Below are 15971 nucleotides of genomic sequence, written 5' to 3' on the forward strand. Positions count from 1 at the left end.
CGTCCCGGGATAGTCTTCAGGTGCGCCGCTCCGCCCCTTTAAAGGGCCCGGTGTGGTGCAGGTGCAGGGGGGCAGTTGGAGCAGCACGGACCTTATCTTACAACGTACCTTTACCCATGCTGGCCCAATTTCGTGTCCTGTTTTTACCTGTCTTGTTTTGGGGGTGCAAATATTTGCCTACATTTCAACCCGTTTCTCTTTCTTTAAATTGTTCATTTACTTTTTCTATTTCTTCATATTTCTTCATTCTTCATATTTAGCTTAGACACTTTGGGGTCTGACTACAACGGGAGATAAAGTACCAGCTCCGCCCTATAAGGCGAATGCAAATATAGTTACAGGGTCTTAATGCCATAACGGATTAAATGTTATATGCTGTGTATATTGTAAAGTCTGAAATCCCTCTCGCAGACGAAACTTACGGTCGACAAAAGCGCTGCGGGCGGTCATTATGTTACTAATTCGTATTTTTTTTATTTTCGTTCAATCTAAACTGTTTTTCAATCATGTTTTAATAGAGTACTGTATATCCATTCAACCTATACATTTGTTTATTAGTACATTATTATTGTTGATATAGCTACAATCTCCACATCGAATGACCTTTTAACGCTGTATCAGCTGTGGACCAAATTATTCTATGTAAATCGTTCATTGCAGAAGGATGATTTAAATCAGTACTTTTTCCTTGAGCGTTTACACCGTGAATAAAAATATTTCGAAATGTTTTTATTTCATCAGCACAAAAATATTCAATTCTTTTAACCTCGGGGAAAGTAAAACGTCAGTTATTACCGAAGACAGCAAACTACAATTCAAACCTGTGTCATTTTCGATTTTACGAGCTTAACAACGGTCGAATAATTCAGTTTCTCAAAAACAATATAACGTTTTGAATGAGTCTTGGTCGTTTTCCCACTGTACTAATTTGCTTTTGTGAGGATTTAAATGTCATAAAAGAAAAAATAAATGTATTCCATAGTACACCGAGCCATTGCGAGAAGTTTATCTCACGTAACCTGCAGCGTTCAGTTTGGAAGGTGTCCAAATGCGCTGCTGCCTATCTTGGATGTTGCTCGGGTGAGTTCATGCACTGTTTTTAGCATTATAATTCAAAAGTCTGGCGTTTAATCGTCAAGTTAGTGTCAGTTATAAAGACAAGGATGCACAGCCTTCTAGGAGAAAGAGGCCAAACTGCACGAGCTGCTTCTAGAACACGTAATTTTATAAACGTATTATGTCCATTTATTACTGCGTCGCTTATTCACTATAAGTATTCACGGGGCCGGTAATAAATCCGCAGAAAAACGAGTTTATTGTTGAAAGTGCTTGTGATTTTTTGGCTTTGAGTGAACATTTTTATTTTATAATCTCCTTCACAGGTGAATAACTACTATTAAGAACAACGCATAATGTATAATAATAATAGACGTAATGTGATTATTATATTATATTATATTATAATGTATAAACATTTGAAGGTTATTCTGCTGTATGATGCCAATACTACTGCTGTACCTTTCCCAGTTCAACCATTTGAATACAGGCCTCTCACGTCTCTCACTTTTCTACATACATAATGAAACATTAAATGGTTTAGAATGTATTTTCCTCCCTGAGCATTTATTGTGAAAAAAGGCTGCCGCTTTTACATCGGCCTGATTGACCATAAGCGCACACAGTGATGAGTGGTTGAAATGTTTTATTTATTTACGCCATTGAGACATGACAAACAACAGAGCTTTTTCGTGAACAGCGTGTGCGGGTCCTCAGTTGCAGCTCTCTAGTGGTACTGTCTTCCCAGGGAGGACACCACCACGGCCAGGAACTTCTGGAAAGCTGCCTGGACCTCTGCAGTGAAGGCTTTGCCCAACTGAGCAGCCACCACGATGGTCAGGCAGTCGGAGAGGAGCTGCAACACAACAAGCATCAGCGACATGAACGGTTGGTCCTCTTTTTAACGCTTGTTGAACAAGATCATCAGTCGAAAGTTACCTTGAAGTTGTCGGGGTCCACGTGCAGTTTCTCGGAGTGCAGCACGCTCAGCTCGGCGTAGGTTGTCTTGAGGTCGTCCATGTTCTTCACACCGCGGTCCAGGCCGTGGAGGATTGTGGTGCCGTGTTTTGCAACCATCGGATTTCCCATGATCGCGGCGGCGTTGTAGAGGTTTCCGAAGTTGCCGAAATACCTCTGAGTCCAGGGGTAGACGATGAGACACCTGAGGAACCACGGAAGATCAGTCGCCACTCAAAATAAAGAAGTATATTCTTACACATTCATGTGGAGGAAAACATACAACATAGAAAAATAGAAGATTTGACCGACCTGGTGAGAGCTGCAGGGCCCACCACCTCATAGTCCATCTTGGAGAAGATGTCCTGGATGGTGGAGCGCTCGAAGTCTGTCCATACGACCATTTTGTCAGCTGTAGATGTGATCAACTACTACTGCGGGTCGGTTCCCGACTCCACTTTAATAGAACTACGTAACCCCTCCCCCAAATATGCGATCGTTATCTCTTCCAATCATTCGATCGAGTGGGTAAGTGGGTTGGCCGAGCGCGGTTTTGGAAAAGATGATAAAGAAAGGGCGAATCTGCAATGCTTTGAGGAGGCGAAACACACATTTAGTGGGGCGTGATGTGTAATTCTATATGGCAACATCAAGATAACAACTAACCCATACCTCCTCATTTTAAGAGGCGAGGAGTCATAGCAGTTAACGGTTAATGCCATAATCGTACAACTGGGAGACTGGCGATTAACTCCAAGTGGCAAGTTGTCATATATTAATAAATAAAAACAATATATCCAAATATTCCAATGAATGTAAAGAAATGTACAACGTTATCACGGATAAACCTCAATTCCCTTTGTCTCATAAATTAACTTTGTGTTAATGACATTTGTCACACAGATGTTGGTCCAATATCTAACATAAATATGTATATTTAATTTAATTTTAATTCTATAATTGATAAGATTACAGAAAATCACCTAAAATACCACATTAAGAGATCAGGAATACAAAAAACAACAACCCAAAATTGATGAATTCCAGATTTTAGATGTTTTGACCATCCCAGTAACTTTTAGAATATTGAGTTTGGTTGTTTAAGCGCTAAAGAAATGATCCAACTACGTCAAACGGTTATTGCTATTATGGGGATTAACATCCACACTTAATACACTTGTTGAAAGCAAAAGGGTCTCAACTTATAACCAACTTATGCAATTCAATGACTGTCTACCAACATGCACACATACGCCATCTCAGAATTGGCGAAAATAATGTATTAAAACTGCATGCAAAAAATCCACCGCGATGAGAAATAAAGAGCCGTGTTTAAATTAACTATAGAATTCGTGGGAGGTTTATCACATTCCGACTGCAACGTATCACTTGGAACCTTTCCAAATCGGGCTATCTTGAGGTATCCGGGGCGCGCCCCTGCGCCGTTTCATGTATAAAACACCCCACGTCTGAGCTGATCGGCATTCAGACAAACAACCGTCAAACAAGATGAGTCTCAACGCTAAGGACAAGGACGCGGTCAAGGCCTTCTGGGCGAAGGTGTCCGGCAAGGCTGGCGACATCGGATCCGATGCTCTGTCCAGGTAAATCCAGACCGCAGGAGCCGTTCCTGAAATACCCGTTTCTGTGGCCGCCCGCTTACTCACTCGCTCTCTTGTGTTCCTCAGGATGCTGACGGTGTACCCTCAGACCAAGACCTACTTCGCCCACTGGAAGGACATGAGCGCCGGGTCCGATCCGGTGGTGAAGCACGGAAAGGCCGTGATGGGTGGAGTTGCAGAGGCCATAAACAAAATCGACGACCTGAATGCGGGTCTCCTGAACCTCAGTGAGCTGCATGCCTTCACTCTGCGTGTGGACCCTGCCAACTTCAAGGTAGGTGTTGTCGTAGATGGGGATTCACACGTCATCTAATTTAAAAAAAAACGGAAGAAAAAAAAATCTTGTGGTTCAAGTATTTTAAACACCAATGCTTGGCCTTGCTTTAAATTCAAGTCTGCTCTTTTCACAGATTCTCTCCCACAACATCCTTGTGGTCATGGCCATCCTGTTCCCCAAAGACTTCACCCCCGAGGTCCACGTGGCCATGGATAAGTTCCTGGGCGCTTTGTCTCGTGCCCTGGCCGAGAAATACAGATAAACTGTATACAGGAGCCGCTGACGCACAGCAGGGTGATCTTTCATAAGATGCTCTCTGTCCTTGAGAATATTAATAAAATATCAAATGCAATGAACATGTTTGTGTGGTGGAGTGAATCTTTCTCAATCAGGTGGCCTACGTTTTTCAAATGGGTTCAACTCAGGTCAATTGATAATGGAACGACGATATTAGGACCTATAAAGGCAATAAAAAATAGGGTTCACACATGGCGGATATGAGACACCGATAAAATATTGACATTTAACAGGTTCAACAGCAATGTATTTAAAGTATTATCTCACAATAAACCAAGGACTATCAGTTAAAAACTCAATATTTCAACAGAGAGTAATATTAGTAATATACATTTTTTCCACATACATTTTTAAAATGTTGCCCCACTTCAAATTTTCTGCTTTAATGGATTATTTTCTATTTTCAACTATATTTAAAAGAGAAATATCGTTGCCATATCAAAATAACACATATGATTAGGTTTGCATTATTATAAGTGCATTGTAATAATACAAATATGTTCGATTATTGTAATGAATCATGATGTAAATCGTTGAAAGCGGTCATCATTGCCATATTGTAAACCTTCTCCACCACTGACATTCATTATTACAGCACTATACTGTAGAAAGAGAAAAGGTTGCATGGTTTGGAATGCCGCGTTACCTCGTTTGAATAAAGGCTTTTACATCGGGCTGTTTAACCACGGACACAGACGGACAGAGAAGTGGTTGAAATGCTTATCGTTTTATTGATCCATTGAGACATGACAAACAACAGAGCTTTTCGCGATCAGTATGTGAGGCTCCTCAGTTGCAGCTCTCTAGTGGTACTGTCTTCCCAGGGAGGACACCACCACGGCCAGGAACTTCTGGAAAGCTGCCTGGACTTCTCCAGTGAAGGCTTTGCCCAACTTTGCAGCCACCACGATGGTCAGGCAGTCGGAGAGAAGCTGCAACACAACAAGCATCAGAAGCATCAGCGACATGAACGGTTGGTCCTCTTTTTAACGCTTGTTGAACAAGATCATCAGTCGAAAGTTACCTTGAAGTTGTCGGGGTCCACGTGCAGTTTCTCGGAGTGCAGCACGCTCAGCTCGGCGTAGGTTGCCTTGAGGTCGTCCATGTTCTTCACACCGCGGTCCAGGCCGTGGAGGATTGTGGTGCCGTGTTTTGCAACCATCGGATTTCCCATGATCGCGGCGGCGTTGTAGAGGTTTCCGAAGTTGCCGAAATACCTCTGAGTCCAGGGGTAGACGATGAGACACCTGAGGAACCACGGAAGATCAGTCGCCACTCAAAATAAAGAAGTATATTCGTACACATTCATGTGGAGGAGAACATAGAAACATAGAAAAATAGAAGATTTGACCGACCTGGTGAGAGCTGCAGGGCCCACCACCTCATAGTCCATCTTGGAGAAGATGTCCTGGATGGTGGAGCGCTCGAAGTCTGTCCATACGACCATTTTGTCAGCTGTAGATGTGATCAACTACTACTGCGTGGGTCAGCACGCGATGCAATTTATTAAAGAGCGTTTCACTCCTCCCAGAAATAGGCGATTGGAATTTTATCCAATCATAGGATGGAACGGTTAAGTGGGTTGGCCGAGTGGTACGGTTTTGCCAAATTGATAAAGAAAATGCTAAGCTGCAATTCTTAGATTGTGTCTGAAGCAGAAGAAATAAATCATACTGGCTGCACATCAAGAAACGTGTCTGTCATGATAAGAAATGTGGGCAAAGTCTAGGTTTGTTTGATGCCAAAAGAAGACGGCACTAAAAACCACCCTGAAAGTGACCGTTTAACAGAATATATTTGTATACTCTTTTACTCCACTCTGTAATAGAATGCACAATTCTGATTTAACTAATACAACTTCAACCTTTTAAAAATATATATTTCATCACTGCTAATGATGGCATCCAGTTTACGGACATTGTGGTGAACTATCTGTTTGTAGTAATACAAATCTAGAAGAAGTATTTTCCGTCTGTGTAATATAATTTTGTGAAAATCTTAACTGATAAATTATCTTCTTTAATGCGTTATTGAGCATATGCTCTTAATGAATGCAAAAAATACTACGTGAAATGCATCTTTGTATTACTTCTCATCAAGCTTCTAGATGATGTTTAAAGTTGTTTCCCTGCAGCTCACTTTCGATTTTACTACCATTTCCAGGCATACATCGCAAAAGGCAAATAATGCTTTTCATTTTATCTGAACCCTAAATGCATATTTCCAGACCGGCCATCTTCGACTTTCAAGTGAATCTAGACACTCGTGAAGAAGAACAATTGTCACGATATGCGGAGGATGGACAGACAGACACACTCATATCTTTGTGATAACTCTCCTTAAATCACTCGCAACTGCCATCTATAGGGTGATGCAAGATGGACAATATTTCTCACATACCTTTAACTATGAAGGCTCTTTTTAATTCCCAAGTAAATTGATGGAAAACAACATGAATACAAAAATAACAATCTGGAATATATTTTCAGGTATCCTACATAGTACAATCTTGTTACCATATATTTTGATTTGGCGTTTTCTGCAGCCTGCACGGCGCTTTGTGGGGTCGTATTTGCTTTATACAGGCCACTGTTTGCTATTGTATATGATATACCATCACTAAACAGACAGCTATTCAGACCACTAGACGGGAGGAGTAAAGCACCGGCCGTTGTCGAAATAGCGGGAGGAGGATCCAAAAAGCAGCCTCTGTTTCAGCCGAACACTTTTCAAAGTGACACAAAACAATGGCGGCTGCGTGATATGGGAGTGCGGCAGGACTGCATGCCTCGGAAGTTATTTCTACTTAGGCTGTGATTCATTCCCGGCGCGGTGTTCGCGTCCGGCGTACAATAACACGCCCGCTACCAGCTGACGGTCACTTGTCGGGTCGGAGGTTCGCTGGCGGCCGACATCACGATGTTCAAGCCCTCAGCCGGGGACCGAAAGTCTCCCAGACAGGCTCAAAGTAGCCTGTGCGGAGCTGGGGACAAAACGAGTCCCATCAGCGTGGTACTTGTTAGCTCTGGTAGCCGGGGTAACAAACTCCTATTCCGTTATCCGTTCCAAAGAGCGGCCGAGTGCCCGGCGTCCCTGTCAGGTAACGTTGGTTTAGCTGTCGGCTCAGTGAGCTCCGTTAGCCGCAGAATCACAGCTCGGCCTCGAAACGCCGAGTTGAGTTGAGTCTTTATTCAGTCCCCCTTGACTCTCGCATAAATATTCATCTACAGAGCGAGCACAACCGTTTTAAAATAACTTAATAAAAACAACTGCTCAGAACTGCCTGTTCAATGCTTGCAATAATCAACCGGGTTTCCCTTTAAGTCATTGGTTGTGTGAGCTCACTGTTGTTGTTGTGATTGGTTTTCGTGTGCTGTTTATTCTTTCCACATCCTTAAAGAAAGTTATCAATTAGCTGGATGTAAATTACCAGCAAACATGAACCTGTTGTTCTGTGACTTAAAGGGGAGCAACATTTTTTCTAATGTGTTTTACTTTTTTAATGAGCATAAATAATCACGTAAACTGACTTAATGCTTTTATTTGTGTCCACAAGCAAAACAACGAAGTCCATATGCTCTGATCACAACCGGGGATGTTGTTGAAGATCCGGATGGCGATTCAAGGTATTTATGGGGTCTTTATTTAATATATAAACTAATCTTTGACTGAGGAAATTGACTGTAGGTGGGCACAGCCCATTCTAACCATATCATCATCCAAAATGAATCACATACTCGCAAAAGGCTTTTCTGCCTTATGCATTGAATCTCATTTTTTAAAGACCTTATTGTATTTTTCAAGAAGAATTGAGGAGCTGGACCATATCTAATTTAACTTAACATAACTCTTGTTTTAAGTGCATTAAATCAAGAATTGGTGTTCCATGTATTTGTGGTTCGAATAGTATGCATTGTGCTGGCGGCGAGCCACATGGGATGAATATAACTTAAAAAGTAAAAACACAAATACAGATGAAGTCAGTTTTTCCACTGGGCAATACATCATTATTTCACCATTGTGATATCAGCCGAGATATTGTCTTAGATAATCTTTAACATGATATAAATGATCATTCTGCCTTAAATGGCTCATTACAATCAAGGAATGTCAACAAAAGACACTGGTGTATTTGTCTTTGTTTACTTGCAGTAGTTATCTGTCAACAGTGTAACTCTTAATGTTTTGTGATCTATCCTAGAATATTGATAAAGTATTTACTCACAATACTTTTATTTATTAACTGACTGGTGAAGATAAAAGATTTTGAACAAAACTATCAGGCAGAGAACCTTTTTAAGTCCCAGTATTTCGTTTTTCTCATGCTTCCACTTTACGGCAGGTAATGCTGGTCCCTTGTTTGTTGGCTGAAGTTACGTTGGCTTCAGGTCTGTAGGGAGCGGATCATTCAAAGTGTTTCAATTCAGCTCACTAGGCAAGAGGACACAAACATCTATTTTTCCCCGCATACCTCTCTAAAGAAAACAGGCTCTGGGTTTTAATCCAGAACTGAGGCTTTTGTGGCTTTTAAGACGACATTGACCACATTAGCATTAAGTAAACTGGTTATTTGCTTGAATCAACCTGCAGACGAGCATTTTCACGTCACACTATCACAGGTTTGTTGTGTTGATGTCCATTTTATGCATTCAGCCCAACTGTGTGTTGCATTTTCCCTTTTGTTTGCTTTTTTCTTCTTTTTTTTTATGGCCCAATTCCCATTTCAGAGAACAATCTCCACTAACTGACGAACAGTTGGTAGAAGGGTAAGACCAAATCATTCTAAACCACCTTTCCTCCGCTTAGATCACCCCTGTCGTTTTTTTTTAATCCCCTTCTTTCCTATTTTGTGTCCTTTTTATGGATCCCCGACCCTAATCTCAGTCAAATCCTTCATCGTTAGCAGATCCAGTGAATCGGTGCTTTGGTCAATTCAGGACTGCAGTTCTGCTTTTCGTCTGTGCTGAAATGCCCCTTTTGGAGAAAAAGAAAATCAAACAGTTTGAAACTATAATTAAGAATTAATTTACCTCAAAAATGAGCAGACAAAATATAAATCAAATGCAAACTACAGTAAAGCAAATGCAGCACATTCTTTTTTTAATTGTGCTATGCGGTAAGTCTGATGTGTTTAATTTGTTTCTGAAGGTTAACGCCTTGATTTGTATCCCTTTAATTGCAGCATGAGTTACTTAAGTCAAACCAGCATGTGTCTTTCTATTTCTGCATTCATTCAACTTCACTGTCGTTGCAAGGAGGCCTCTTCCTCTCTTCTCCCGTCCAATGGCCGCATAGACCTTTTTATCTGTGCTGACATCGTTGAATTACATTACAGGCAGATACATCTTATTAACGCAAACCCCTCTTATAGACAGGAATGTGAACAATGTGAGCAGTCTTACTCCTCCCAGCTGTTGCTGTGCTTTAACCTCCCACCACACTGTGCTCGTTTTTTCTTACTGACGATGTTTTTTTCCTTCTTCGAGGTTCTCGGACATCATCCTCGCCACCATTCTGGCCACCAAGTCTGAAATGTGTGGGAAAAAGTTTGAACTGAAGATAGACAATGTTCGTTTTGTGGGTCATCCTACTCTCCTTCAGCATCCTTCCATCATTCAGGTAAGGAAGGAAAAAGTCAAAAACTGTGAAGTGCAACATTTCAAGTGCAAAAAAAAGATGTTGTACAAGTTTTCCCTTCGATGACTTACTGTCAAATAAATCATGTCAATATTGAAGATACATTAACTGTAAGTGCACAGTTTGTGAACACAACAGAAGATGTGACGTATCGTCTGTAGAATCACTGCATTTAATAGTTTTGGGCCTCAGCTTCTTTATTATAAACTGTATTTGACACATGTGATTTATGCTGTCAATTAAAAAAAAACATATTGAATTCTATGAATATCTTTACATTACAGGTCATTTAGCTGACGCTTTTATCCAAAGCGACTTACATTACACTTTAAACCCATGGCTTTTTCACATTTTGCCCGGGGAGCAATTAGGGGTTAGTTGTCTTGCTCAGAGACACTTCGACTTGAAACATGGCAGCCAGGACTTGAACCACCAACCTTGCGGTTCCCAGCACACTCACTCTACCCCCTGCGCCACGACGACCCCGACCTTTATTATTCAATTGTTTGTGTTAATATTCTCCTGCCATCTGGCTCCCAGACTGTTTCTTAGTTCACCTCGGTCCCCATGTTAATGTCAGCTTTGCACTTAGTAAAATGAATCTATACCGCAGCAGCAATTCCCTGCTGACTGTTAATGTGTCTAATGATTCACCGCCCATGATGCCGAGATGACGGTATTTAAAAGGGTTATTGATATGCTATCAGATATGAGTGTTTGTCTTTTCCTGGTTTTAAAACCTGTATTACAGTAGAGCACATTTTCTGAACATAACCGTTTTAGCAGTTTTTTATCCATATGGCTGATGATTAATTATACAAATGTTGTTAAATCATTGGTCAACGAACCCATTTTATTGCAATTTCAAATATTGCAATGATATTGTTTGGTTCGCCCGGCTCTCGTTACAGGTGATGGAAAAAAAACCTAAAATCCATAGCAGTCCAATAACATTTTTTATTATACGGTTATGCTGCTTTTTAATTAAATCATCTTTAAATCAACATGACGCACATTTTAAAAACTTTTCGGGAACATGTATTTTATGCCACTTATGAAAAACCTATTTTTCTACCCGGGCAGGTTTCTAAAACGGACCCTTCACCTAAGAGAGAAATGCCTACGATGATCCTGTTCAGTGTGGTGTTTGCACTCAGGGTAGGAAATGGCTTCGAGCTAAATCATTTAGATGTCACATTGTATTAAGTTTAGAATTTTGCTTGTGGTGTATAAACTTTTAATATCGCATATCATTTCTGGCACAATTTAGTCAGCTGGCTGTGGGTGGGACACTCGTACTCTGTGTTAATCTGTGTTTACGGTGAACGTGAGGGGTGTGAGTGAGTGATAATATTCCAGTAAACTCTCACTATCTGTGAGAGCATGGGAGCTAAAGAGGGAGTGGGGGCCAATGCGCTATGCTTAATCATGCTGCGCAACAGGGGGCCGCCTGTCCCCGCCCATGCTGAGTCACTGCACTCGGTCAGTCCCAGTGCAGCTGAGGTCGAAAAGTGCTCAGTCATGTTTTGTAGACTCAGCAACTGTTGCATTTGTACCCTGAACAGCAAAAATAACATTGGCTTTTTCTAACATGTTTCCTTTCACAAAATGAAACCATTCACATATGTCTACCAATAAATTATTTTATGTTATCATACATGTTCATTTTGATACATCTGCATTGTGTTTTTGCTTTTGAATCTACTCTGAAAGAAAAGCTTCAGAGCAATGCCAAGAGAAGCTGTTCATTTTTATAGAATTGGTCCATCCACACTGACAGAATATTAGAAATACAAGTTTGATGCATACAAAACCCTGAATAAACTTCGTCGTACTGAGAACGTGGTTCAGTTAACATAATATTCATTAGTGTTCATAAAGAGTCTCCTTCTCATCTTTGGCGTCTACAGGCGAATGCTGACCCATCCGTCATCAGCTGCATGCACAACTTGTCCCGCCGCATTGCCATAGCCATGCAGCACGAGGAGCGGCGCTGCCAGTACCTGACCAGGGAGGCCAAGCTGATGCTGGCCGTTCAGGATGAGATCACCACCATGACCGAGAGTGAGATGCATGAGGGGCTAGTTGTGCAGAATCACTCGTTTATTATTGCGCAATGGAACTTCTCGGTATACTAATGTTGTTATGTAGTGTAATAGTTTCATTCTGTGTTTTGTCCCGATTCAAGCGGATGGAAACCCGCAGTCCCCATTTAGACAAATTCTCCCCAAATGTAAACTAGCCAGGGACCTGAAGGAGGCGTATGACAGGTGTGTGATTAAATGTAATACAGGGCTAGTTTTTGTTACTCCTCCTCCTTTCTTTCCAGGCAGGATGCAAATTGTTCACACAGCTGACCCCAACATTCATGTTGTTGCAGCCTTTGTACGACTGGCGTTGTGCGACTGCATATTAACAACTGGCTCGAGGTGAGCTTCTGCTTACCCCACAAGATCCACAGGATCGGTGGCACCTACATCCCCCCTGAGGCGTTAGAGCGCAGCCTCAAGGCAATAAGGTTTGTGGCTAAAATACACCGTTTAGACGTTGCTCTATTTGGTTTTAGTCAGCGGCTGTGGAATGTGAAAGTGAAAATTGTCTATCATGACGAACCACCGACACGCCGGCCAACCTTCCACTTCTCAAAACGTTACATAAATTAATATGCAGATTGAGCTTTTTCTAATGCATTATTCCTGATTATATTTAGATGTTATGTTTAAATACAACTTTTCATTTATTATAGCAGTATCTATGTGCTAATAGTTTTCTTCTTTTTCCAAAAATGCAACATCTTTGCAACAATTCTTCTTTTTTGCTAAATTTATTTTTTATTCTCAACATAATTAATAGTGTGACTTGACTTGACTACGAGACCGGTAAGAAAAAGAACAATACGCTAAATATTATAATATATAATAGGATAAACTCATGATTTCGTCACCCTTACATTTAGTCCGCTAACATGCCCGAAAGCAGCATCAGTTCTTTTCAAAGGAGTCTTGGTGTCTTTAACGGCGGATGAAGGGCTTGTAAATTCGGAGCTTCAATGCTGACTTGCTGCTCAAACCTTCTGGAGAAACCAATGAAGACTTTTGTGTGGAGTATGCTGCCACCTGTTGTTACTTTAGCATAAAAATATATCCCTCTTTAGAAGCATTTATTCCACTGCATTTCTACGGCACTGGAGAAAGAGGATTTTAATTTAAATGAATCCGAGTGGTCGGTTTGTGCCTTTGGATACTCAGTTGTTCTGTACGCTATTCCCTTTTGACCTGTGAAGAGAAGATCCGTCTATTCAGAGGCTGCGTGATCTGTCGTTTGATCCTCCAGACCCTATCATGCCCTGCTGCTGCTAGAAAGTGAGAAGGCCCTGCTGAGCCAGCTTCCTCTGGACTGCTCTCCTGCGATGGTGCGCCTCATCAAAACCTGCTCAGCGGTGAAAAACCTGCAGCAGCTCGCACAAGATGCCGACCTGGCTTTACTTCAGGTGGATACAAACCAAAGGGCGACCATGGCAGAGATATCCGATTGTCTTTTTTACATATAGTACAGAAACGTGTCAGTAAATGTCCCAGAGGTGTTGATGGTGTCTCGCTGCCATCTAGTGGTCAGCAAAAGTACTTTCAGAAAGAAAATGTTGAAGCAGCCAATCCAAGAAGCTTTTCCTTCTACAGTTGGTTTTCAATTGCAAATAGTCTTTTTGTTTGGATGATTACATTTCACATCATTTGTATCATTCTTAAACTCCTTTTCCTCTCAGATATTTCAAATTGCTGCTCACTTGGTTTATTGGGGAAAAGCAATCATCATCTTCCCGCTGTGTGAGAACAACGTCTACATGCTGTCTCCTCATGCCAACATCTGCCTGTAAGCGTTAATAATGTGATGTACTGATTACCGTAGAGCCGATGAAGCTTTAAAACCTCTTTGAAGATGTATTTTAAATCTGTGTCCAAGGGAAAAGTGGAAATAATGTCCATCTCTCCCATGATAGATACTCCCCATTGGCTGAACAGTTTGCCCAGCAATTTGCTGGTCATGATCTGCCCTCCATGTTGGCCAAGTTCTCCCTGCCTGTCTCACTGGCCGAGTTCAGAAACCCCCTGGAAGCTCTGGCACAGGAGGTAGGATTATCAGACACGTACAAACACTCAGGAAATAACCTCACCCATGCCCACTGGATTAAACACACTACACGTGTAAACCAATGAGTAATTAGTATTAATAGAAAATGAGGCCACCACTATTAATAAGTGTGTACATATATATCCAACATAAAATAAACAATAATACAATGTGGATAAAAGAGAGACAATCATCCTGGATGTCAGTTAACTCTATTTTGTTATGTTTTCTGTTCCTTAAAATAATGTCATTCTTTTTTTATTAATCCCAGAAAGGAAAAAATGTACTTGGAAATAACCGGCTTTCTTCTAACAAATGAAACAAAATTGAAATGACCTTTTTCTGGTAAATCCCTTGCACGTACAGGACTATTCCTGTAAATGCAGATAGCGGATTGTAAAAGCAGAACCATCTGGTGTTCTCCTCTGAACCGTGCTGCTTTTGGCATCGCTACTTTAGCGCCTGTGATGAATAATAAATAGCAAAGAGACATCAGCTCCTGCGCTTGCAGCTCTTTTTTGTGGCTCCATTTAGAGCTCGTACCTGTGGCTGATTTAAGTCACCTGACCTGGTTAGGGCGATGACGTGTTATCGTGTTTACGTGTTTACGTGTGCTGCTCCCATCAGGCCCAGCTGATCCAGATGGTGGTGTGGATGCTCCAGCGCCGCCTGCTGATACAGCTGCACACCTACGCCTGCCTGCTGGTGGCGCCCAGCGAGGATGAGCCCGGGTTGAGGGATGAAGACCCTCCGCTGGCTGCCCGGGTTGGAGGCCGCAGTCTCAGCACCCCTAGCGCGCTCAGTTTTGGCTCCCCGAGTACGTCCTCCCTCAGCTCTCTCCTCTGCCCGTCTCTTAGAGGTGCCACGTGGCGATGCTTAAGTCTATGATCGCCTTTGTGCTTCCTGTGCACAGCCAGCAGTGATGACATGACCCTCACCAGTCCCAGTATGGACAACTCCAGTGCAGAGCTGCTGCCCGGTGGGGACTCTCCACTTAACAAGAGGATGACAGAGACGCTGCTGGCCAGTCTTTCAGAGCGCGAGAGGCAGGTTATTCTCAACATCCCCGCTGCACAAAATCCAGAGGATCTGCGGATGTTTGCCAGGTAATTAAGCCAGAAGTCTATTTTCAGACAGTTAAAAGCCCCTCTATCAAAGCGGGACTGAATGCCACCAAGATTTTATTAGCCGCATCTCGCACAGTGTGACTCACAATGCACTCACATGGTCGCTGTTGTTGTAGTGTCGTATGGCGCCTTAACAGATGGGATACACCCTAGTGGAGAGTCAGTGATTCATGATGTTATTAATCACTGTTAATGCTTTGTCCCTAGTTTGGAAATGTTTTGCATTCACATAATATTAAGAAATTTAACAGAAACCAACTTGTCTGGAAAGTAGAGATTATTTGTTCAGCGTGCATGTGTTTGCAATAGGAAATACCTCACATTCATAGTCGAGCTATATTAAACCTATTATTCTGCATTTGATTTTAACTGCTTCCAGGCTGCTGCACTATTTCCGGGGCCATCACCACCTGGAAGAGATTATGTACAACGAAAACATGAGACGGTCGCACCTCAAGACACTGTTTGACAAGTTCCGCAGTGTCCTTGTGGTGACAAACCATGAGGATCCTATTATTTCAATCTTTCAGTCACCCATGGAGTAGTTGAGCAGAGACGATGTCTGCTCTCACCAACTGGAAAATGTCAGTTTGAGATTGGTTAATAGCCGCTGTGCTCACGGCTAAGTGCTATTGCTCAACAGTGCCATTTTAATATGAGCTGACACAACAATTGCGAAAATGTATAAAGTGTTTTTCCCTCAGGAGCCAAATGTTTGTTTACAATATTAAATTATTTTGCACATATCAGAAATGGCTCAAGCGTTTACTCTGAGCGTTGGAACTATTGGTATCCACCCGTATCCCAGATGTGTTAGATCATCTGTATTTACAACAGATGGGCCCAATGTGGAACATTCATTCTTGCCCT

At 41.8% G+C, this 15971-nt stretch overlaps 4 protein-coding genes and 1 long non-coding RNA gene across 6 annotated transcripts; 2 read left to right on the plus strand and 3 right to left on the minus strand.

Annotated features, from left to right (window-relative positions):
• Positions 1-1685: 1685 nt before the first annotated feature.
• LOC120827720 (hemoglobin subunit beta-2) lies at positions 1686-2620 on the minus strand. Its single transcript, XM_040190814.2, has 3 exons — positions 2326-2620; positions 1996-2218; positions 1686-1912 (listed from the first exon to the last, which is right to left on the minus strand). The coding sequence occupies exons 1-3, from the start codon at positions 2415-2417 to the stop codon at positions 1784-1786; spliced, it is 444 nt and encodes a 147-aa protein (XP_040046748.1). The 5' UTR covers positions 2418-2620; the 3' UTR covers positions 1686-1783.
• Positions 2621-3476: 856 nt separating this feature from the next.
• LOC120827727 (hemoglobin subunit alpha-1) lies at positions 3477-4268 on the plus strand. The gene is made up of 3 exons (XM_040190823.2): positions 3477-3617; positions 3702-3909; positions 4046-4268. Exons 1-3 carry the CDS (start codon positions 3523-3525, stop codon positions 4172-4174), a joined length of 432 nt encoding a protein of 143 aa, XP_040046757.1. The 5' UTR covers positions 3477-3522; the 3' UTR covers positions 4175-4268.
• A 652-nt stretch (positions 4269-4920) lies between these two features.
• On the minus strand, positions 4921-5675 carry LOC100174873 (beta globin). Its single transcript, NM_001267638.1, is given in 3 exon segments — positions 4921-5141; positions 5234-5456; positions 5565-5675. Coding segments are annotated over 3 exon segments (444 nt in total). The 5' UTR covers positions 5657-5675; the 3' UTR covers positions 4921-5012.
• Positions 5676-6851: 1176 nt separating this feature from the next.
• nprl3 (NPR3-like, GATOR1 complex subunit) lies at positions 6852-15854 on the plus strand. Of its 2 annotated transcripts, XM_040190806.2 has the most exons (14): positions 6882-7309; positions 7766-7835; positions 8937-8975; positions 9696-9828; positions 10930-11004; positions 11757-11910; positions 12035-12116; positions 12227-12364; positions 13180-13336; positions 13610-13716; positions 13844-13973; positions 14602-14791; positions 14888-15080; positions 15481-15854. In XM_040190806.2, the coding sequence occupies exons 1-14, from the start codon at positions 7129-7131 to the stop codon at positions 15644-15646; spliced, it is 1815 nt and encodes a 604-aa protein (XP_040046740.1). In that variant the 5' UTR covers positions 6882-7128; the 3' UTR covers positions 15647-15854. The 2 variants fall into 2 exon arrangements, with proteins under 2 accessions (XP_040046741.1, XP_040046740.1); XM_040190807.2 differs by lacking the exon at positions 8937-8975 and having other exon boundaries at positions 6852-7309.
• On the minus strand, positions 6934-9696 carry LOC120827728 (uncharacterized). The gene is made up of 2 exons (XR_005713440.2): positions 8033-9696; positions 6934-7965 (listed from the first exon to the last, which is right to left on the minus strand). It is a non-coding gene; the product is annotated as an uncharacterized LOC120827728 (long non-coding RNA).
• Positions 15855-15971: the final 117 nt, after the last annotated feature.

The sequence above is a fragment of the Gasterosteus aculeatus genome, chromosome 11 (genome assembly GCF_964276395.1).
Source record: "Gasterosteus aculeatus chromosome 11, fGasAcu3.hap1.1, whole genome shotgun sequence".
NCBI lineage: Eukaryota > Metazoa > Chordata > Actinopteri > Perciformes > Gasterosteidae > Gasterosteus > Gasterosteus aculeatus.